This window comes from Centruroides sculpturatus, unplaced genomic scaffold, assembly GCF_000671375.1.
Source record: "Centruroides sculpturatus isolate CEXI.00-Female unplaced genomic scaffold, Cexi_2.0 scaffold642, whole genome shotgun sequence".
Classification (NCBI taxonomy): domain Eukaryota; kingdom Metazoa; phylum Arthropoda; class Arachnida; order Scorpiones; family Buthidae; genus Centruroides; species Centruroides sculpturatus.
The window spans coordinates 58,468-82,953 of record NW_019384818.1 but is presented as its reverse complement, the minus strand read 5'-3'; the positions used below and the strand labels follow the sequence as shown (position 1 = coordinate 82,953).

The window sequence follows — 24,486 nt, the reverse complement described above, 5'->3', positions numbered from 1 at the left end:
TTTCGTAATATTTGTTTAATTTGTAAACGAATTAACGAAATGTCGCTTATCGTGGTAACGGGGGAAAATATAAAAGTGAAAAAAATTGGTTTTTTATAAAATTCGTCGAATAGAATCTATATCCGCGGTCGCGTCGACAAAGCGCAATGTTGTGATATTTGGCGTTGTGGCCGGCGCGCCGCCGCTCACCACGTGGATCCAGTCAGAACGCAGCTAGCGAAGCGACGCGCTCACGCATGCGCTAAGCCCGAAAGACGCCAGTTGGAACACTGCCAAGGACGCCGCCTGGAGCATCGCGTCGCTTTGCAAGCAGTTCGCCACCTCCGACATAATAGCGCGTCCATATTTGTTAGCGACGGCTGACGCCGAGACAGAAGACGCTATGACCGAGAAGGCCGATAATATCGAGATGCGCCTCATAGGTGCCGTCAAAACCCGGCCTCAACTTTTCGATAGAAATCACAAGTTATATCACAATGTAGCGAACAGGGCGATTGTGTGGGAAAGTATTTCCAAGAAGATGAGTCTTCCAGGTTAGTTTCTTCACTTATTTTATCAATTAAAATTCTCTCTTGTAATACTGTTGTATGTGTTTTATGACTGTGGAAGTGTGACTGAGTTGTAAGCCGGGTAAAAATTTCCGGAGGCGGTCCGAAAAGAGTTTTCTCGTCCTCGCAACCAAAGAAGAGAAAGGTCCTCCGTGTGGACGATGATCCTTTTCGAACCGTCTTGCCGTCTCTTAGAAACTTCCCGGCGGTTTGCTACGGTTTCCGTATCTCTCCGGCGTATTCCGGTGCGTTGTCTTCGAATTTCTGCTTTACTTCTGTTTCGTTTATCCCGTCGCATTGTTTTTGACAGATGACGTTTGTTCTCCAGCAATGAATGGGCAAGTTTTGTAAAAGAATTAAAATTTTGGAATGGATTTTAAAGCGGTTCGACGTAACGTGCGTAATGTTTTGAAACGAACGGGGAATATTTTTCTATCTAAAATTTACTCGAAAAATCTGAAAATTCTCTACTGCAAGTTTTGATTTAGAATTCGAGTATAATATTAAAAAATAAAAAATTTATAACAATTTAATTAATCGATATTAAAACTAATGAAATATTTTGAAACATCTTGATTAGAAATTTATTTATTTTTCACAGTTTCTAAGAATTAATTTTGAACTCTTAAATACTGTCGACTTTGTATATTTAGTTCGTGAATTAGAACACATTACAATATTTATTTTTGTGATTGATATTATTTTGGGTATTTTGTTACATTTAACAAGATTTTAAATTAGCTCTTGGGAACTTTTTGCCAAGCACACTGTTTTAAAATACTTTAATTTCAAATGAACAACTTAATTTGGAAGTTCATGTATTTTTTAACTAGTAACAGAATAATTTTTTTTAGTACAATAATTCTCCCATATTAATATGGCAGAATTTTTTTTCTTTCTTAATATAAGCAGATTAATTTTGGTTCATTCCTGATTACTATTTTGTTTCCTTAATAGGATTATATATTGTGATTTATAATTTTCATGTATGTGATGCATGGAATATAATGTAATATTAATGGAGAAATTAAATATATTATTAATGGTGGAATAATATCAAATTTAACCGTAAGTAAAGTTCGTCGATGAAATTTGATAAATTTTATTGAAAAATTTAATTGTATTTCTTACTGTTTTTTCCCCTGTAATTCGTTCAGATTAGATAATTACAACATATTTTAGCAAGTGATTTTTAAAAAAAAATCTCTTCCTGATTAAATATTTCTTTAATAACGAAAGCACCGAATAAACTAGTGAAAAATTTTACTAACTTATGCCATTCTTCTTAACTCTTTCATTACCGGACTTGCCAACCAGGCAGTCATTGCTTATTTATTAAATGAACAAATATATACTTATTGATTAACTCCACTAGTTTGTAACAGCTGCCATCTAGTGAGTTAAGTTGTAATCAGAAATCAAATTATTAAATTTGTCCGAAATAAGGAGGAGAAATTTCGATACGAAACGGTATCTACCATTATATTAAAATTAATTTGTTGGTTTCGGTATTTAGTTACCGGGAGGCATATTGTATAATCGAATTAGCAAGCCAATTATCTCTATATAGCTATATTAGTGAAGTAAAATTAGAAAATTAGTTGGCATTGGTAGGTTTAATACTTAAAAATTAAATGATTATATAATTTGCTTGTAAAAAAAATTTTTTTACACACACTCAATGTTAAAATATAGCCATTTTGAAGGCAAATCTAATCGTTTTTTAAAATTCTTTTGTATTTATAAACTTATTCTAATTATAGTAAAGATTCTTTTCTAGTTTTGCAAAATGTTTTTTTAATAATTGTATTGTATATTTACATACACGGTTCACTATTAATTGTCTAATTAAACTGCAGAAAAAATTTTTCCTTTTGTACAGTTTTTTTCAATTGATATGTTGAATAAGCAAAATGTGAATAAATGGGATAGCACTCTTAGAAAATAATTTAAATTTTATATATTTAATGAAAAAAAATATATATTTTTTATTTTTTAACCTATTCTGAGTGAAAAATTTTATAATTTTGCAAAATTTATATTTGGTAAAGAAATTAAATGTAAAAAATGCATAAATATAATTTAGAATTTCTAAAATATTTAAACGCTAAAATAATTCATTCTTTTTCTTATAAAGTTTGTTTAAATATTAACTTTTTTTGAGATTAAATAATAATTTATTTTGAAATTTTAATTATAAACAAATAACAACAAATGTTAGAATGTGTACAGCTCTAAACTTTAAATGGCTTTTAATCATTGGATGCATTTTTTTTTAAACATATTTTTAAGTTACATTATTTGTGTTTATATCAGGAAAAAATTTTATTTCTAGTGTAAAACTTAAATGTTTTTCTGAATTTTTGATTTATTTTTTCTATAGATTACGAATGAAAATTCACATTTTGATTTTAATGACAAATTTCAGTCTGTGTTTTTTGTTAGTATTTTATATTTTGGTTTATTTCAAATTTTCCATTTTATTCAAACTTAATATATGCCATTTCAGAGAATTATGAATCAGAGCATTGCTTAAGCAATTGTTTGTGTCTTTATCTTAATAGAATTTTATCAGTATAAAGAAACTGTGGATTGATATATATATATATATTTTTTTCTTTTTACAAAATAGTATTGTCTAAATTGTCTTGCTAAATAATCTAGAAAAGTCTTTTCTAACACTTCAATTTTTACATTATATACTTAGGTTTTAAAATATATAGAATGATAAAATTTGAGTTATTTCATATTAGATTCTTTTCTGTGATAAAGTATTGATGGTATTCTGATGTGGGCTAAATTTACTATGATATAATCTGTATTTATCTGAAAAGTTAATGAAAGTAACTCGGATTCTTACTTTCATACAAAAGAAGAGATTCTATGGAAGAGACTTCGAACAAAAGTAATAATTCAAGTCTCTTCCGTAAAGAGGCCTGGCATATACTTTATATGAGTTTCTCTAGGGCCAATACGCATCTGCTTTGGCCTCAGAGAAGCTCAAATATCTTTTACCGTAAAAGTTCAACTTCTAATTAATTATAAAGTCTACCTTATTGTGTTGCGTAATACCCAAAACTACCTTATTTGAAGTGATTTAAAATATTTTTCAATTATATTGAAAATAAATAAAATATTTATGTACAAAATTATATAATTATGAACTTTTGTCTTTTTTATAAAGTATATTTTAAATTAAAAATAAGGACTCTATTGTTTTCTTTAGAACTAATTTAATATTAATTATATGTAGTCATTAAAATATTTGAAGACGAAATTTCAGGTTTGAAAGTTTCTACAAGATTTGTTAATGAAGTATTGATTACTATCATACAGTTAAATGAATTGAGTTTATTATATTAATTTATTACATAATAAAAAATAAAAAAAACTGAAATTTTTATAATTTATCCATATGTATTCAAAACAAGCTTCATCTTAGATGAAAGTCTACATCGTAAATTATTTTTACTTGCAGGAAAATGAAATGGTAAAAAGTAATTTAAAAATTTAGATTTTTAGAATTATCAAATTTCAATGAATAATTTCCTTTAGATATTTAATTGAGAGTGAATTTTTAGTATGGAAAATATAGTTTAAAAGTCTGATTTTTAATTTGGCTTTAAAAAATCAGAGATATATGATCTGATTTATATATGATTGCAATTTAATATACCTATTTCAAGAAAATAAATTTGATCATTTTTAACATTTCCATAGAAATAATAATCTGTAGAAAAAGTATCTTTTGCTAAGGGCATAGTTATGAGGATTATTTTGAATAATTTACATAATTAATTTAAATAAACAAACTACACTTTAACTCTGTATAACTGATAATACATACAAATTAATCTTTGAGATATTTTGGATGTTTTTCATGTTTTTTCTATTATCCATTATTTAGCTTCAGTCAGTTCGTAAGGATTTATTAGCAATTTTTTCTGAGATAGTTTAGAATTTTAAAGTTCTCATCAACGTGTATATTATTTTAAGGGACTAAGATGTATAATTTTTTGATTTTATGAAAGAAGCAGTAAACTATACTAAGCGGATAAGAAAAAGTACGTTTGCATTTCATCTAGGAGTGAATTGTGAACATATTTCTGATTTGTTGCATATAGTTTGCCTCTCTTCATAAAAAAAAAAATCAATTTTAATGAGTGTTATACAATTTATAAATAGAATATTACCTTGGGATTATATATAAAAATTCTTCAAAATTTTGATTACTTATTTTATTTTTTAAATAAATTTATTTTCTTCGTCTTAACTGAATTCCGAATTTATTTTTATGAACCTTCAGTTTAATTTAAAATAAATTTGTATTTTAATTTTATTGTATTATTTTTCATTTTAAAGAAAAGTATTGGAAATTCTTTAAAACAAATTGTGTTGTATATTATATAATTTGTGTTATATGTTTTTGAATTGCAAATTTTTACATTATTTTCTATAAGTAATGTACAAGATAAATACAAATATTACAATAATTTGTTAACTATACTACTGAAAGTATTTTGTATTTTAATTAATAAATTTTGCTGTTATCTCATCATCATATAATTATCATTTATCCTAAAAGAATGGAAGGAATGACAAATGTAAATACTTAACATGATTTCAAATTAATTTCCCAATTATTTTATCACATGGTTCTTGAAGACAGTTTTAAAATGATCGTATATCTACTAATTTATTGGATTTTATCATTCTAATTATGTTGGTAGATATGCCAATACCTTTTAGAAGAATATATAATTGGCAATGTTGTTGGTTATAAACTAGAGAGAATTACAAAATGGAGTAAAGTGACAAAAAATCTGAAATATATAAATAAATAAAAATGTTTATGGAATTTTCAATGCTGTGATATCCAGTTAAAAAATGAAAACATAAGAAATATTTTATAATTAAAACTATTAAAAATGAAGTCTGACATCAGGAATATAACCAGATAAATGTAATTTAATCAAAAGTGATGATTTTTGCTTTATTTAACACAAGATAGTATCAACATATACTTAAAAACTTAGATATGAAGTAGTTTCAATCGTCATATTATGCTTAAAACACTAATATGTACTACTAAATACATGTCCAATCTTAAAACAGTTATTTTTGGAACATAGATTATTCGTGTTCTACACTATATAAACATAGTTTGAAATTATTCCAAAAGAAGTTACATAATTATTATATCAATAAATATAAATAATTTGAACTATTTATATATCAAATTATAAATCTGAATCGCTTGTTACCGAATATATTTTCTGTTTTGTACAGGATTATTATTATTATTTTTTTAACATAAAATTGCTCGGTTTGGAAGAATTTTTCTCGTTTAAATAGGCATTCGTTTTGGACAGATTTTACTGTATTTGTATGTAAAAAAAGTTATTTTCAGATTCACAACTCTGTACAGTAAAACCTGTCTAAACGAAAAAATTTTTAGGAATTTTTAAAAAATTTTCTTTAAAAAATCTGCTTAAAACGGAAGTCTTTCGATCCGGAAAAAATTTGCTACCGTGCGATTCCGGTTTAAGCAGGTTTTACTGTACTTATTTTGCACACCCTGTATAAAAGTATGCGAAATATACTTTTAAACCTTAGAAATTATGAATAAAACGCGTAAAATTCTTATTTTTTGATCGTAAATACGTTTTTTTTGGACAAATAATGGTATTCGTTTGACAAGCTTAATCTTATTTGATTAATTTTTGCCATAATAATTTATCCAGTAGCAATTATTACTTGTTTTATAGAAGGGACGTGATGCGCCTACGTTTCGCTCCATTATATACAAATTGAGATTTTTGTAACGTACTATTCCGAGTTAGTTTAATAACCGAACCGCTCTTTAGTATTTCGGTTCCTTCTGCCATAATTATGTTTAAATCGGGCATTTGAAGAAACTCGCGAACTGCTAAGTAATTGTATTTAATGCTCTAGATATTGTGTAGAAATTTCTGATACCACATTTAATTATTAAATACAATAAAACCTGCCTAAACGGGAAAAATTCTTCGAAACGGAGCGATTCCTCTTTACGCGGGTTTTACTGTATATTCTGTAAGTAGATTAAAATATATTATTAGTATACTTGACAGTAATTTTACGGTTTGTGTATGGGCGTATAATAAAAATATGATAAGCGAAACTGTAATTTAATAATTACTATACATGGACCATATTAAATGTTCAACATGCTATTCGTTATGTCTGATATCCGATACTTTTGGATTCTAATTTGACACCGACAAATGCCTGCATGTACCGTGCCCTATGTATTTAATATTGAGATAATTTTGATACGCTTTTATACATAAAATAGCTGCGTACGCCCGCCTTTTGAGAGGGGTTGGGGATTGGCGAGGTTGATGAAAACAATGGTTATTAGGTCGACAAATATACGTTTTAGTTAATGAGTACTTACAATAATGAAAAAATTGCTCAGATTTAAGAAGGGATGGGGGTCTTCGGAGTATTGTCTAAATTACAAAACTTTACTGTAATAACTTTAATAATTCTCATTGAATAAAACGTGACAAAAAGTGTGTTGATAAAAACATTGACGCTTTCATTTCCGGGTGTTGATGCATTAAGACGATGCTTCTTTTTTGATGATGTATCAAAGTACTGCTTCCTGTCTCTAAAATTGATTTGAAATGAAAGCGTTAAAACACACAAATTATGTAAATTTTAAATTATAAAACGATCAAATCAGCAAAATTACATTGGCACAGTATTACTAAGTATTTTAACAGTGACTAATAAAAATATGAAAGTTAAATGAAATATAATATTCATGATTAGTTTTGTCATCCAGATCATTCTCTAAGAAATTCGATGCAAATCAGTTTTGCAGATTGTTTTTATTAAATGAAAATAAAAAGTCTCAGTTTCAGAAATTTGGAGCTGTTAATTAATTATAATTGAATTTCTGCACCTGGATAATGCTACAAAATTTGAAAATTCCAAAGATTTTCTCGTGAAAGACTTAATTATACTGGGCAAGGATGAGTGGAAATGCGAATTAAACTCTGTATCCAAATTATCACAAAGTCGGGTGAGTTCGGGGTGTCTCGTCTTTGAGTAACAACACAAACATGTTAGAATATCACGTGGTACTAACTCGTTCATTGAAACCATTCTCTAGAGGAGTTCGTAACTCGAAGATAGGCACCCAGATCGGGTTCGAATCCAAATCTGGCTGATTGTGGAAGAAGCACGGAACTCCGGCCTTTCTATATTCGTAATAACGATTTGATAGACACTAATTTAATATTGTATATCAGAGTTTTCTAAAATGGGGTCCTCAGATCAGTTCCCGAGAGCCCGAGGAGCGTTCAGAAGGTATAAAGTAATGTGAGGATATTTTCTAAATAATATATGCAAGTGTGTATCTTACATGTAGAGGTACTGTACACATTTTTAAATTTTTGAACGGGGTTCATAGATTTTAGTAGTTTGGCGAACCATTGCTGTATATAATAATGAAGTGACAAATTTTAATTATTAACATTTGCTATATGCAATACTTCTTATCATCATAATTAAAAACACATTCTAAAATGAATATTTTTAATTTAAATAATTAAAAAAACGTGCCAATTATTCTAAAAATACGAATATTTGCCGTTCAAAATAAATTATTGATGCCAGTGTATATTCAAGATATGAAATGAGGAGAAATTTTGATATGAATATATTTTTAGTAATGATGATACTGTAATTGTAATACGAACTTATTTTATCCAAATTTAGAATTTTAACCAAATTTGAACTACACTAAAATATATATATATATTCCGGTTTACACAGGTTTTAGTGTATTAAGTATTTAAGATACATAAATATGTATCTAAGTAGAATTGATGGTATTGAATGGCTAGAAAATGTTAAAATTGTTGTTAAATTTTATTTTTAAATACTATTGTCGAACAGTTTACTTAAAATTATGCACTTTAACGTTAAAAAATGATTTAAAATATATTATTTAAAAAAAATAAAATTTACAGATAAATGCAATAATTATATATTATTTGCTTGACGATTGCTCAAAGAACTGCTATCGTATGTTTAATTTATGCGATTTTATGAGGAAGTTAAAGCCTACAAAAGCGTCTAGTAAACATAATTTAACATTGCCATTACGAAACTGTTATCGTTGTGAGCTTAATTTGAAATGTTCAAGCATGCAATATGCAGATTCTATAGTTTCAGAGGATGCAACAAAACTTTGCTTTGTTCATTCCAAATGGAAACGAATAATCTACCTTGCGTGGTATTATAATATTGGATCCATATTTAAAAGCTTTTCCTGCCATATTGTCTGCAAAACATAACTTTGAAAATAATTCAAGACGATAAAATATGCATTAATGCAATATGATGGAAAATAAATGTTGAACGTTTCATTTATCTTATCGAAGGATCAATCGATGAAAGGGTGAAGATATATTTTTTTTAAGATTTAAATCTAAAAATATCGTTAGACAATAGATATCCACTTCGGTTATTATCGTGTTAATTAAATTGTAAATGATGATAATTTTTCTTCTATTGTTTACAATAGCATGATTAACTTTTGTCGCTAATATATAAAGTTAATTGGAAATAAACATCGATTCTTCATTTTCTTAACCATGTCTCTACACTTTTAAAATCAAAATAAATCATATATTTTGTAATTTATCAGTAATTTTGCACCAGACTATATTTTTAAACACGTGTTTTGTATGAAATTAATATCGAAGACTCATTTTAAATTATTAAACCCCCCAAAAATGACCACCCTGTTTCAATATTTGTTTTCAGTTGCGAATACAAAATATTTCACAGTATTTTTATCATTAAATAAGAGATATTTATTTATTTTTCTTACTAAATCAAGGGAATATTTTCATTTACGCCATTAGATAAATATGCCATGAAGAGAATATGGCACAAATTTGGATTATATCGTTGATTACTGATGTTAAATTATCGATTTTGTTAAAAAGCTGTTGATTGTTGGGCTCCTAATTATTCAAATTTCTTTCTAGAAAAACTATAATTAAGATTTAAGAAACTAGAAAGCAAGTAAAAGAAAAACGATTCGTGAATTTCACACACACCAATTCGAGAATGTTTAGTACGTAAATAAATAAATTGTTAAAGAATTTAAATTATATTTAGAATTGTTTCTATAAATTTAAATTATCTTTAAGGTTGTTAAAGTATTTTTATAAATAAACAGTTAATAATAGAAAATATTTTAGCTACAGATAAAATAGGGTAAATGAAAAGTATCCCGTAGTGTATAAACTCAATATAACAAATACGGATTTTTTTTCTGTTTCGTTTAATGCCTTCGTCGTTTTCCTTTTATTTAAAGAATTTAATGTGGAACAAAACTTCATTCAAGCAAAAAGTATTGATAAATTAATCTTAGGAACCTGGCGTAATTTTTTTTTACTGCTCCAAATGTAACTGATGGTGCCAAAATCAGAATTCCTGTAGAATATGTCCGAACATTCATTTTAGATTATACCTAAGAGTGACATTAGTTGTTGTATCACAAACAATTTATTATTGTTGTCGACCTATCAATCACGCTTTCCGGAAATGATGGCGGATACTTTCTAACGCGTTTTTCTAGGAACTGCGAAGCAATAATACGAAAAATGCTGTTCTGGATTTTTGTTTAATCGATAAAATCCAGAATCATATATTTTTCGCTTTATACGATGTTGCGAAGTAAGCGGAAGATAGATACAACATTATCGAATTCGGCCATTTTGAAGTTAGTCAAAGTTTTTTATTATTATTATTATTTTATGCAAATCGAGTGACTGAATTAAGAATTAACTTGCTGTTAATTAATTATATACAGTAAAACTTGTCAAAGCGGAAACTTAATAAAACGGGAAAAATTCTTAGAAACGAAGCAATTTTATGTTAAAAATAACCTGCTCGAAACGGAAACCTGTCAAACCTACACCATACGAGTCCGGTTTACACAGGTTTCACTGTATATATATATATATATTGTAAGATGCTAGCTGTGTGAATGGGGGTGTTTCTTATACATAAACCGTTCATAAATATTTGTGTAACCTGCATTTTTTTCTATAAACGCGAGTATTAATTTTTTTTATAAATGTTTAGAATAATTTAGTCGTAATTTTTTGAGGATAATAAGCCTACCATTTGCTATATTAGATCTGTTAATAGTAAGTAACGATTGTTATATTAGCTATTTGCGATCACGTGGATTTCGATCCGGTCGCAATGACTCCACGTTTCTGAATCGTTTTTATATCAATTTAGAAGAGAGAAGCTTCTATAGATTAAAATTGCTAAATCTTTATATTGTATATCGGAAATTTGACCAATGATATGTTTTGTATCCATCAAAAAAAAAGAGAGAGAGAGAAAGAATGATAGTTTTCATGGTTACTAGTTAGTTTTTACAATTATAGACTAAAGAAACAAGTAAAAAATGAATGTTTTTATAACATGGATATGTAATTTAAGAAGACTTCAATGTTAAAAGTTGTGATAAACTATAATTATGTCATTGAGCATTTGATATTTGTTGTTTGTTTGTCGGTTCCTGAGGTAAGTTTAGCCCAGACTATTTTTACTTAACAGTTACGTCATTTGATCAAAGAAATAAATGTTGATCAATGTCCGTGCCAACAAATTAAGCTGAAATTATTGGAAGAACCGGTAATCGAAGGTGTACCTGATAATCTATAAAATAGTAGTTACTATAAATGAATACATTGTTAATAACTTTATATAAAAAATACTGTGTAAATGATTACTCAAAATAGAAAATTTATAAGTAGAATTGATGGTATTGAATGGCTAGAAAATGTTAAAATTGTTGTTAAATTTTATTTTTAAATACTATTGTCGAACAGTTTACTTAAAATTATGCACTTTAACGTTAAANTATGTATAATTTTCATTTCCATTTGATTTTGAACAATATTTATTTAAATTTTCTATTATGTTTACATAATAAAAAATTTAAAATAAAGGTTAATTTATTGTTGAATATGGAACAATATCCGATATTTATATTGAAAATTAAATCTAATTGATGAACAGTAATTTTTCAAATTTTGTTTATTCTTTGGTGTATTTTCAATTAGTATTTAGTCACATTTATAAAATTTGAATTATTTTACTGAGCTCTGTGTTGTTTAAATTTCTTTTATAGAAACTTACTATAGAAATAGAAGATTTTTTGATTTTGTAAAGCACATTAAATATTTTATTTAATTATATTTGTGTTCGTGTGTGTGAGTGTGTGAGTGAATACTTTATATAAAAAATACTGTGTAAATGATTACTCAAAATAGAAAATTTATACATATTTTAGTTTTTAAATTTATTAAAATATTTTAATAAGATTCTACTTGCTAATACTGTAATAATTTTTATTGATGATATTTAGTTACATTTAAAAATAATAATACAGTTGCTTTCTGTATAAATGAATCTTTGTTATTGATATCTTTTATCCTTGATCAAGATATTATTAGATCAGTTATTCAATGTCCTGGATTGATTAAAGACTATTTTTATTTTCTATGCTTTTCAAAATAGAAAAAATTCTTGAAATGTAAAAAAATACGTATCCTAAAGCCAGACAAGCTGCCGAATTATTGTGCTGTAAGTTAATAATTAGATATGAATTAATTTGTCTTATTATAGCCCAATAATTCCACAGATCTGTCTTTAATCAAAAATTATAGAGGAGTTATATATATATATATATATATAATGTACTGTACCTAGTTTTATAATAAGAAAAAAGTAAGTACAGTAGTTATCATGTGGAATAGGAAATGCTTTAAAGAATAAAGATGTTTATTTTTTAACAATTTCTTTAAAGTTTGGAATAAAATTTCATATATAAACACTGATACCTCATAATAAAGTTTATATTTATCAAAATGAAAATGTGCACTTAAGAAATTTAGCTTTTTTATAAGTAGAATTTTAACAAGTTTTGAAAATCCCGTATTTTTGGAAATAGTACAAATTCCAGAATCCTCCTCAAGAGTGAAGCATAATGATTAAAATTTTAATTAACTCTGTCTATTAGTTAATTTATTATAGAAGTTAGAATAAAACAAAAAAATTAAAAATTACAGAACAATATTTATTAAAAACATTTCAATTTTTTTATAATCATCTTATTTTAAATATATGGAAATAAAATTTGATTTTTGTATGCATGTGTTTAATGTTACTTTTATTCTCTCTCAAAATAACTAAATCAGATTTGTTTGAAATTCATCAAAAATATTATTTACTGATCATACTTTTTTTTAAATTTTGATACTTGCGAGAAAATTTTTCAATTTAATACAACTTGAGAGCATTCCATATAATATCTTAAAATTGGATTGAATCAATTTCTAGTGTATGTAAGAGTGAAGAGAAACAGATTTTTTTTTTCTGTAAAACATAATGTAAAAAATATTCTTGTAGTCTTCCCTGTCGGAAAATATCCAAAGTCATGGAACTTTTACTCAATTTGCATAGCTATAGAAGAGGAAGTAGCCTATAAGGAAAGGTCGACTCTGCCAATGTGGATCGTGTTTCCTGTGATTGCGAGAAGGACGACAAGGAAGACAACAAGAATATTCTTTTTTTTATTTGTATAAGTGTATTATTTGTATTTTTTACAATATGTTTTAGGAAATATATTTTGTTCTGGATTTTTTAGAACTTTTTCTTTACAATATGGAAGAATTTTTTACAATTATAAAAAATAATATATATTAAACCAAGATTATGCAATATATAAAATAAATATTTCGGTCTTTCTTACAGAAATGACATTGCAAAACTTATACAGTAATCAATATTTGAAATGTTTTACTTTATCAGATGAATGATAAACTTCCTAAAAAAAGTACCTAATTAGTCTATGTTTTAATAGAGTAAAAATTAAAGCGTCTGTTGATTGTTGTTACATTTATAATAATAGTATTTCTTTGCCATAAAGAAGGTTAGTAAATTTTTGCATATTTTTGTCCATTGGGATTCATTAATGAAATATTTTTTACTGTTGAGTTATATTGCTTCAACTTGTAGTTTTTTCCTTTTTTTTGTATGAAAAATATATTAAAATTTTGATATAAGTTGTTAGAAATTAAATTTCTTTAAAAGTCATGTCAAAATATTGTAGTTTGTAAATTTTTTTTCCCTAGTCATTTGCAAATTTATTCTTAATATAAAATTTCTAGATTATTTGAAAAATGTGAATAACATTAAGTGACTTTATGTAATGATTATTTCTTTCTAAATATAAATTTGAAATGGAAAATTAGGAATCAAACATTTATTAATATATGTGAATTTGTTAGTTTATGCATAATTATGATAGCATAAATTACTATTTAAAGAAAACTGATAATACTTTAATATTATTAATTTTTATTATTTGATCATTTTAAGTAGTGGAAAAACAGTTCTTAATATTTTGATTAAAGTCAATCAACAAAAAATCCCACCATTAATTTCTAAAACAGTGTTGTGCTAGTTTGTGATGGTAACTATATTAATTAATATTATAGAATGTTTCTTAGTTTTCTTTTCCTGTTCTATGATATGTATTATTTTCTATTCTGTATATTTGGAACTTGGTTGTGATATTAGAAGAATTAAAATATATGTTGTTTTCATGAGTTATCATATGTATAATTTTCATTTCCATTTGATTTTGAACAATATTTATTTAAATTTTCTATTATGTTTACATAATAAAAAATTTAAAATAAAGGTTAATTTATTGTTGAATATGGAACAATATCCGATATTTATATTGAAAATTAAATCTAATTGATGAACAGTAATTTTTCAAATTTTGTTTATTCTTTGGTGTATTTTCAATTAGTATTTAGTCACATTTATAAAATTTGAATTATTTTACTGAGCTCTGTGTTGTTTAAATTTCTTTTATAGAAACTTACTATAGAAATAGAAGATTTTTTGATTTTGTAAAGCACATTAAATATTTTATTTAATTATATTTGTGTTCGTGTGTGTGAGTGTGTGAGTGAATACAATTACAATTTTTAATTAGAATAGAATAGTTTTAATATCAAAATAATGAAAACTATCTACAAATAAAATTTAATATTCAGATAAATTTAATAGATATTTAGATAAATAAATAAAAAAAATAAATAGTAAAAGTTATAATATAATAGTGAAGTGTAATTATAATATATAGTAAATATGTGATTATAGTATTTAATAATTATAATATTTTTCTATATAATGAAAAGTTGAAGAATGTAAAGCAAAATGGAAATCTATAAGAGATAAATATGTGAAACTACAAAACAAAAGTTGTAAAAGTGGTTCTGCAAATCCAGAAACTTCTTGGGAACTCTATCCTATTTTATCTTTTCTTCAGGATCATGTAAAACATAAACCGTAAATATTGTTTATTTAAATATATTTTAAATATTATTTTAATATAATAGCTATTTTTGTTTCAATATGAAACTTTTATTCCTAGTTCAAATGCAGATCCAAATAACTCACTCTCAGCTGGTCAAGATGATGATCAAATTGACGATATGGAATGCGACTCATTAGACACACATATATCAGGTGCTTTAACAAAAATTCTCCAGGTAAGAAAATAAATATAATAATGAATTATTATTTAATTCATTTTTATTTTTATTAGATGAGGAGGAAGATGAGGATGACAAAGAAACTGATCCAAATAAAAGAAAAAGAAATCCTAAAGGCTTATTAAGAGCTATGTTAAGAAAAAAGAAACGAATGGATGACGTTGATTACTTTTGCCATAGTCTAGCTGAAAGATTGAAAAAATTGGATGGCAAAAAGAAATCATTTTTAATGGCCAGATTTCAAGTTATGTTACACGAAGCAGAGTTTGATGATTCTGTTGCATAAATTCATCTTTCATAGTAAAATCATCATCAAAATGCTTATTTCAAATGTTTTATATTTGTTGCATTTTGTTAAGGAGGAAATGTAATGATTATTTTCTACTTTTTCATGTAAACAACTGCAGACATTTCATCATTGTGCTGTTTAATTTTATGAAATATAAATTTAAAAGAAAAAAAAAGATCCATGTGATTACCTGATATTTTTGAAGTGGATTATTTATAAATTAAATGTTCCATAGTCAACCTTTTAATAAAACGAGAACATCTTTATCATATGTTCCTTTTAATATCTAGATCGTTATTACAAATTAAAACTAGTGTTGAATTAACGCTACATTTTACATTAATATGAAATTTATTATATTAATTTTTTTCAGATATTCAAATTGTCAAGAATAATGTACATTTGGTTTTAAAAGATTTTTTTTCTTTTGATGACTTTCAAGAGAAATGAACATGTAGAATAATTTCTTTCATTTTTGAAAATACTTATTTCTGTGCCATTTTGTTCAATATTTCATTGTTTAATGTATAATTTACAAAGTTCATTCACTTTTATTTGACATTTTTTACTTTAATGTGAATAAAATGTTAATATTAATGGAGATCTTTTTTTTTTAAGTTTTAATAAGATTAGTGCTTAGAATTGATATTATGAAGTCAGTAACGTTCATGGATTCATAATGTATAATTCACCAAAACTATCCAAAGTAGGAATCAGAAATTTTAAAATCATTGATATCATTTATTAATCCTGAAAATAAACTTTTAAATATTTTTATAAATACAAAATGTTTAAATATTTTAATTAAAAAAACAAAACCACATCATCTCTATAATGAGATCACATCTATGAGAAACCAAACCTTTTGTAAACAGAATTAAACAAATTATTTTTCTTTAAGTTTAAACCTGTCTATCACTACCTGTTAATCAAAAAACCCACTGACTATGATCACTTTTAATTTATAAGTTTGGGGATTATCTATTCCAGGGGCGTAGGTTCGAAACTAGTGGAAGCACCTAACCAGTAAAGAGTTTTTTTTTTTTTTTTAACTTTCCGTTCTGTAGGCACTAAGACGGCCTTTTTAGACAATACCATTGTGTGTTTGGCCAGGTCCACAATGGGGTAGCCGGGGCTCCATTTTTCAGAAAAAATTTATTTGAAATTGAGTAATGAAATAATTTAATTTTTAACAAATTGTAAAGATGTGCTGCAGGGAAAGTAGTGTTTCCATTGCTTCCTACCACCCCCTTGCCACTGACCTATTATATTGTAAGATAATAATAATAGCATACTTGACTGTACCTTTAATTAACAATTATTCCTAAGTATTGCAGATAAGTAAGAGAGAGATTTTATTATTCTTGAAATAGTTTTCCAGTCCTCTACAAAAGTCCAAAATCTCTTTCAAACATGAAGGCCTTAGGGAAATTTTACTGTGCACTTGTTCATATGCAAGTACATGTAAAATATGAAATTCTTTCACATTTGAATGATTCATCATCACATTAAATATTGATTTTTAATTTAAACATATTCTGCTACTAATCATCTGTATATTACTTGAAACAAAAATACAAAAAAATTTAATAAATGATATTAATAATTAAAAACTTTTATAGAAAATTTTAAAATTATTGTTATCATTCATTAAAATCTACATAAATTTTTCATGGTGGTTTTAAAAACAAAATTTGTTTTTTAGACTTTTTCTATATACAGTTTTTACTTTCCCGGCTGTTATATTGATATATAACAGAGGAAAAGTATGGTGATTGGTCAAAAAAATTATCTCCCCCAACATTTTTACATTTTTGAATTTAGGACATTGAAACGTCAAGAAATACAAAAAAATTCAGGGGAAATTTCTGTATGTATGGATGTTTGTGTGTATGTGGGGCACAATTTTGTTCACCCTTTTTGAAGCTCAATAACTTCTGTGCTTTTGTCAAAAATTTCTGAAATTTTGTAGGGATGTTTGTTTGTTAGGGAGATTGAGACTATTGAATTTTGGTGGTTAAAGATCAAGGGGGTGGGGACATAATGGAGGTCATATGTATCTCCAATAGGGTTAGACTTGATGACGATTTTACTCATTATTAGCATTTACAATTTTTTATAAAACTCGCCTCTACCCTCAAAATTAAACTTTTTGCCATTTTATGACAGTTAAAAGTATAAAAAAAAAAATTTAAATAAAATATGATAACAGATGGTGCCACCAAAATTTGAAATGTTGCCAGGAAAGTTGAACAACTTGTTGTTGGTTTATCTTTATAAATATCATTCTACAAAATGTATTAATTAATTAACAACTTATTTATTAATAGTCATTTTACAGTCCAATAATTTGGCACTCATTTGCCTTCAACTATTGGATTTGTGAGTTGTTGGTTCACTGTTTCACAAGATGATAAACATTCAACACTCAAAGCAACAATTACAAACTTTTTACATGGTGTTAACTGTGAAATCCTTTTCATTATATATATATATATATATATATATCAATTTTTAATAAAGTGATATCTTTTTTGAATTCAATTGATTTGGAAAAGAAATTAAAATCATAGTTTTTTGTATTCCAAATGTAAAGACTTGCAATTTAATGGAACAAATGTTTCAAGTTTATGAGATGAAATAAACATCAAATGTATAACTCAAACTTAAAATGATGATTTTTAGTACATGTATTTTAAATATATTTCATCTGTTAATTATGCCTATGCTTAATAGTAAAAATGTTCATAGAATGGAAAAAGGATGCTAAAACTACAGGTAAAAATAATGAAAAGCAGTTTTATTTTAGTAAATAAAAATGAACAGTTATTATATGGTAAAAAGATGAGATGAATGACTACTGCATGCTTGAAAGACACTTGTCTGTTAAAAATCAACACTGAATGGAAATTGTTTAATCTTTAAACATTCTTTAGCCCTTTACTAGCCATTATCAGATTTGATTTAATATTTAAATAGTAACCAATGTAAGCAATGTTTGATGATTAAAATGTATATTTTTTTAATATCAAGAAAGAAATTTATTGCTTTCAGATATTAAAATTAAAACTAGGACTCAAAAATTAATTTAAAATAATTTCAGGAGAAGTTGGTAATCACACATTTCAAGCATTTTCCTTAAATTCCACATCCTTATAGTTAATGCATTCTACTCTGAAAATTTCAAGTTTCATGCATCCAGGCTGTCAGGAGAGTTGATAGTTGTAAATATGGTATTAATGGTTGTCTTAATACCATATTCATCCTGTACACCATGATAATACACATTCATCCTGTATACTTCATATCAAAACTAGAGAGATTGGTTTTGATATGAACTATGTTATACTCTACTGCAGATAGTGAACAGATTGTTTACATCCATAGTCTATCTACTTTTTGCAAATCAACACAAAAAAATATAGTTGGTTTAATATTGAATATTTCAAAATTGAAATATTAATATTATTAATATCAATTTAAGATATTCATGATTGACAAGTCTTCATGTTCAGATTTCTATTGTATTACGAGGATACAATAGATACTGTATTTAAAGAAAACAGTACTAAATTTTTACAGTACTATGTGTATTTTCAATCAAGTAGTTATAATATAGAAACTCTTGTTGGGATGTACTAGACTGGAAAGGCCAGCAAATTATTTTCTGAACAGTCATAACTGAAACAACTCTAATACTAGTCCATATTTGGAGTTACTTCAGTTATAAATTCTTGGAAAATAATGTGGTGGCTTTTTGTATTGTATGCATTTATGTTTTTGATCAATGATAGTATATTCTAATTTCTAATAAGGAAATTCATTATGTCACTATAAATATTGAATTTGAACATGCCTGAAAGTATTCTAAACGTTTTTATATCTGAACTTACTAGATTTGAAACTTATTGAATGTTTATGGGTGAAACAGAATGAATGATCAAGCATTTTGATCCTCCTCCCTTCACTTGTGTTAAATGAGATGCTCTTTAATCTTTGACTACTTATTTCTTCAAATATGTTGTGGCATGTTTAGAGTTAGTTCCATAACAAATTCCCAAAATTTGGTTCCAAATGTGACTATCAAATTATTAAGAAGAATGTAATTTTTATTTTGATAACTGTATATAATATTATTTCTTTGTATTGTGAATATATATAAAATTTTCACAATACAAAGAAACTTTTTTATATTTTAAAATATTTTAGATTTGAAAAATTCTCCAAATTAAATGATTAAAAGAAATATTCTAAATTTCATTTAATTTACTAGAAAATGTTGAAAAAATTTATATTATGATGATAAATTTAACACTATAAAAAATTCTAATTTTAAGACTTCTATAAATATGAAACTGTTGTCTCTTTGTTTATTAATTATCCAAATTATTAATCTGAAACATGTTGATGATGTAAAGTTTAATAACTTTCTCAAATATAATTTTTCTTGTTTTACTTCAAGTACTTGTTTTACTGTAAGTAGTATAAGGTATAATGACTCAAAAAGCCTTTACAGTTATAATTTTAACATAAATGCCATACCAGGAAACATTTTTTTGTTTTCAAATGCAATATGCAACAGAAAATGTAGAATGGGATTAAATATATATTCTGTAATATAGTTTAAGGTAAAGCGCATATCATAGAATCAATTCTGTTCTATTTTGATATATTTTTATGTGCAAAGAGAGATCTTTTTAAGTAAATAACAACAAAACATTAATCAGTATGATTATTGTTTTTTTCTAATATTGGCTTTCACATTATTAACCTTAAAATCCATATAAAATTCCTATAATTCTCTTTTAAACTTCAATATGAAGTTTAAAAAATTTGGCTTTTTGGTGTTAACATAAAAAAACAAACATTTTAGCAATATAAAGAAGTTATACAAATTTGTTTATATATTTTAACACAAACTTCAGTGATTTTTAATCAATAGATAAAAAATCTTCATCTTTGATTGATTATATTTTTTTCCAAATAATTATTATTTTAACTATTATTTCACATTATCATTAAAAGATAATTAAAAATAGAATGATTTATAACTTTCTCTTGAATTTTGTAGAAAAGAGATAAAATAAATTGATAAAGTTATATATTATGATTTGATAAATCTTTATGTATACCTATTTGCTTATCAACTAATAGATAATAGTGCAAAATGTGAATAATAGCTATAATTTTATACACTTAACTATTTGATAAAAATAGCAGACTTTTCAATACTTTGCAACTTTTATAAGTTATAGCATTAATGACCCATATATTGTTACTATGGTTATTTGATTTGCATTTACACTGAATAAGACAGTTATCAATATCACGATTGTTATAATATTTAATAGATTTTTACAGATTTTATTTTTCATATACAATAAGTGGAGATATTTACTAGATATTTGATGTTTTTGATTGAAAATTTAAGTAAATATTTTATATAGAATTCATTACAATGCCTCTCTATTGATAGGTTTTATTCATTTCCAATTTTTTATATTAATTACTAAAAATAATTTTTAAAAATTCTAGTTATAACATTGCATTCTGTTTTAGACAGATTTTTACTGTATAAATACATTATTTAAATATGAATAGATTCAATACATAAATTTTACATAATAAAATAATTATAATATATCATACTTTTTAATATTTTTATTATATAACTAAATGTTTATATTTTATTATAAAAAAATTTTACAAGTTCAAAAATTATAAAATCATTATAAATAACTTTTTATACAGCTAGAATTTAATAATAAAATTAATTAAAATCAAAAAACATTGCAAGTTTTAGTAAATTCATGAAAAAATTATTTTATTTTAAACTATTAATAAATAGTTACTCCAATAATTTATTCAGGACTATGGATTTGTTAGTAGTCACTCCATTGGAGTAAGTATTTTCACAGGTAAAAATCATCACTATAGATATTTATTTCCTTTTTATATTTATGATTTGCTTTCTCAAAAGTAATTTATAATAAGACTAAAATTAATTTTATTGGATATTTCTGTATTTACTTTCTATTGAATAAATATTTGAAGCGTGCAATGCTTTTTCTTTGTAAATGCCATTTTTCTCTAAATATGTTTTATTGAAGAATTGTATTCTAAATTCAATGTTTTCAGGCACAAAAAAATATTGTGGTGATATTGACACTGTAAGTGGTTGTATTTTGAAGATGAATTTATGTGAAGTATATAACGTTTAAAGTGCCAGAGTGCAAGTCACGTGACTTTTGGCACTTATAACATTATGGCTTATATTTACATCATTTTGATATTCCAGAGAATTTGTAACGTAGTGGGTTTTTTATCATTTTATTGTAAAATGGAATGAATTCATTCTTTAGAAAAAGTGGTTTTTACCTCTCCTGAGAAGTTTGTTTTTTGGCATTTACAACATTATGGCATTGCACACTTCATTTATTCATAATTTTAAGAGTTTCTATAAATGACTATTGACTGCAGACAGATCATTACATTAACAAGAACAAATAATTTTTTAGATTTTTCATTTTTAATAATGTAGAATTATGTATTGAAAAAAAAAGAGTAATCTTTTGTGATTCAAAGAGAGCATTTTGTATCTGAGTAAGTTCACAAAATACTTTTAATATAGTAGATTACAACAAAAGACAATAGTAGTTGTATTAGGTTTAATATTTTTTGTTACTAGTGTAGTGATGCATTTTCAGTTTCCAAAATATGTATTTGTTAAAAATGCCATATAGATGTATGTAAAAACTGTGAAATATTAAACAATAAAATTATCTACCGATGTTTATATTAAATCCATCATTTTAGAAAGTTTTTGCTAAATTTTAATGAAGTTAAGTGTTTTTAATCTCTTCCTTCCTTTAAATTTCTTAACAGTATTTTGCAAATAAAGATTACTTTTTCATATGTGCAGTTTTGAGTATAATTTTTTTTTTTTAATTAAAGAAGTTTTCATTTTAATATAATTAAAATTCATGGAAAATTCTGTTTTTTTCATGATCAATATTAGTACAAGATTAACTCTGACATTATTCAAATTTTTCATGTAATATTTTGTAAATTAGATTATTTCTTGAAGCTTAAAAGAAGATTGTGTTAAATAAGTGAAGTGTTTGTACAGATTTATATAAATATTTTTATACTGAAATAAAATATCATTATGATGAAGATAGTGCAAATTATTTTAGGAACTTCTTATATCTTATAAATGATGTATTGCTTAATCATAATAATGCAATTATTCTTAATATCAAGTTAAAAATTGCAAACACTATTTTGCATTTATGCTTAATAGAATCATTCCTTTTTAAATATATTTTCTTATATGCACAATATACATATATTCAATGATATTATCTTCAAAACATTACTTACTTTAAAGAAAATTTTTTTCTGATAGTTTGATTAGGTTTTATACAATTTATAATTATAAAGTTACATATAAACTAACTAAATTATAAACTAATTATATAATAACTATTTGCACTTTTAAGAAGAAATAAAACATAATGTATTATCGAGTACTCTAGCTGTAATATAGTAAAATCTGTCTAAATCTTGAAATGGAATAATTGTGTAAAATATGATTGTAAACCAGAAATCTGTCTGACATGAAACAAGATTTTTTTGGATATCAAATGCTTAACATAATCTAAGTAAAGTAGATTTTTTCACCGTAACTGTGGCTAATTCTGAACTGTGATTAATGTTGTAACTTTTAGGCTTGAATCATAGTCAGATCCACAGTGATAATAGTTATAGTCTATCATTTAGTTTCCTTATTTGGAAAATAACTCTCAATTCTACTGTTTCTAATTTTCTACAAGAGTTTAACTAATTAACTCATTTCTCAAGAATAATGTATATTTAAAAACAAAAAATTATTTTTGGGAAGAAAGTTATGTACTAAAAATCTAAAAAAAGTAATTAGGAATATATCAAATTAATTTTATTTTATTATTTTCTATACTGTTTTCATACTGATTCCCTTCAGGTTACTATTTTTAAAAGACAATTTAAAATGGTTGTAGATTATGGCTTGGGATGTGTTATATGTTCATTTTAAATTGCAGTTATAAACTTGCACCTATAGAGCAGCTGTTGCTAATAGGCATGATGTATAAGGTGGAATGAGTTAAGCAAAGGTTTATGTTGTTTTAGCAATTTTCTAAGGGGATAGATATTCCATTCCAGGTTATATGCATAGAAATACAGTCAATGAAAGTTATTAAATGATTCTGGCAAAATGTTTCAGGACAAAACATTTACACTTTTTTCTATATTAGCTAGATAAAAGAAGTCACTACTACTGTCTTGCAAAATTGTTTAAATTCCAAAATCTGATACTTTATCACTGGTATGAAGAATTTAATTTTTAAGAGCAATTATTCTCATAGACAATATAAAAGTAATTTTTAAATAAATATTGAAAAGCTCTATGATATAAAGCTAGTCACCACTTAATTCATTAACTATCAAGTGTTACATTCTCAGAAATAGGGCAATTAGAACACACTTCATGGATACTACAATTGTACAGATTTTTTTCCTCTGTTTCTTACATACACATTTCATGTTTACAACATGTCTTTGAGTCATAAAATACTTAGATTGAAAGAACAGCAGTTTTAAATATGAATGGTATCATTTTTTCAATCTTCCTGTTTTTTTTCTGCATTAATGAAAATATAACCAACCCTCAGGAATCTGTCAAAATGAAAAAAATTCTGGTTGATACAATTGCATTCTGTTTTAGGCAGGTTTTACTATATAAATACATTATTCAAATGTGCATAGATTCAATACATAAATTTTACATAATAAAAGAAAAACAATATATAATATTTTTAATATATTTATTATATAATGAAATATTTATATTTTCAAGGCAAGCATTCTTAGAGTTTGATTTTTTTTAATTTACATTTATATATAAATGTTTGTATTTTATAAAAACCTTTTTTCTTTTACAAATTCAAAG

At 25.2% G+C, this 24,486-nt stretch overlaps 2 protein-coding genes across 4 annotated transcripts in view; both read left to right on the top strand.

Annotated features, from left to right (window-relative positions):
• LOC111629880 (something about silencing protein 10-like) overlaps positions 1 to 24,486 on the top strand; it is a 39,826-nt gene that overhangs the window by 122 nt on the left and 15,218 nt on the right. The window lies entirely within an intron of this gene.
• LOC111629882 lies at positions 25 to 15,914 on the top strand. Of its 2 annotated transcripts, none has more exons than XM_023373807.1 (4): positions 25 to 533; positions 14,852 to 15,002; positions 15,088 to 15,182; positions 15,262 to 15,914. In XM_023373807.1, the coding sequence occupies exons 1-4, from the start codon at positions 383 to 385 to the stop codon at positions 15,492 to 15,494; spliced, it is 630 nt and encodes a 209-aa protein (XP_023229575.1). In that variant the 5' UTR covers positions 25 to 382; the 3' UTR covers positions 15,495 to 15,914. The 2 variants fall into 2 exon arrangements, with proteins under 2 accessions (XP_023229575.1, XP_023229576.1); XM_023373808.1 differs by lacking the exon at positions 25 to 533 and adding an exon at positions 9,424 to 9,687.

Bases quoted from the DNA above. Each gene is read 5' to 3' on its own strand.
- LOC111629882 (XM_023373807.1), top strand. From the start codon at position 383: ATGACCGAGAAGGCCGATAATATCGAGATGCGCCTCATAGGTGCCGTC. The intron at 534-14,851 runs GTTAGTTTCTTC...TATAATGAAAAG, and splicing joins CAAGAAGATGAGTCTTCCAG to TTGAAGAATGTAAAGCAAAA. The intron at 15,003-15,087 runs GTAAATATTGTT...TTTTATTCCTAG, and splicing joins GATCATGTAAAACATAAACC to TTCAAATGCAGATCCAAATA.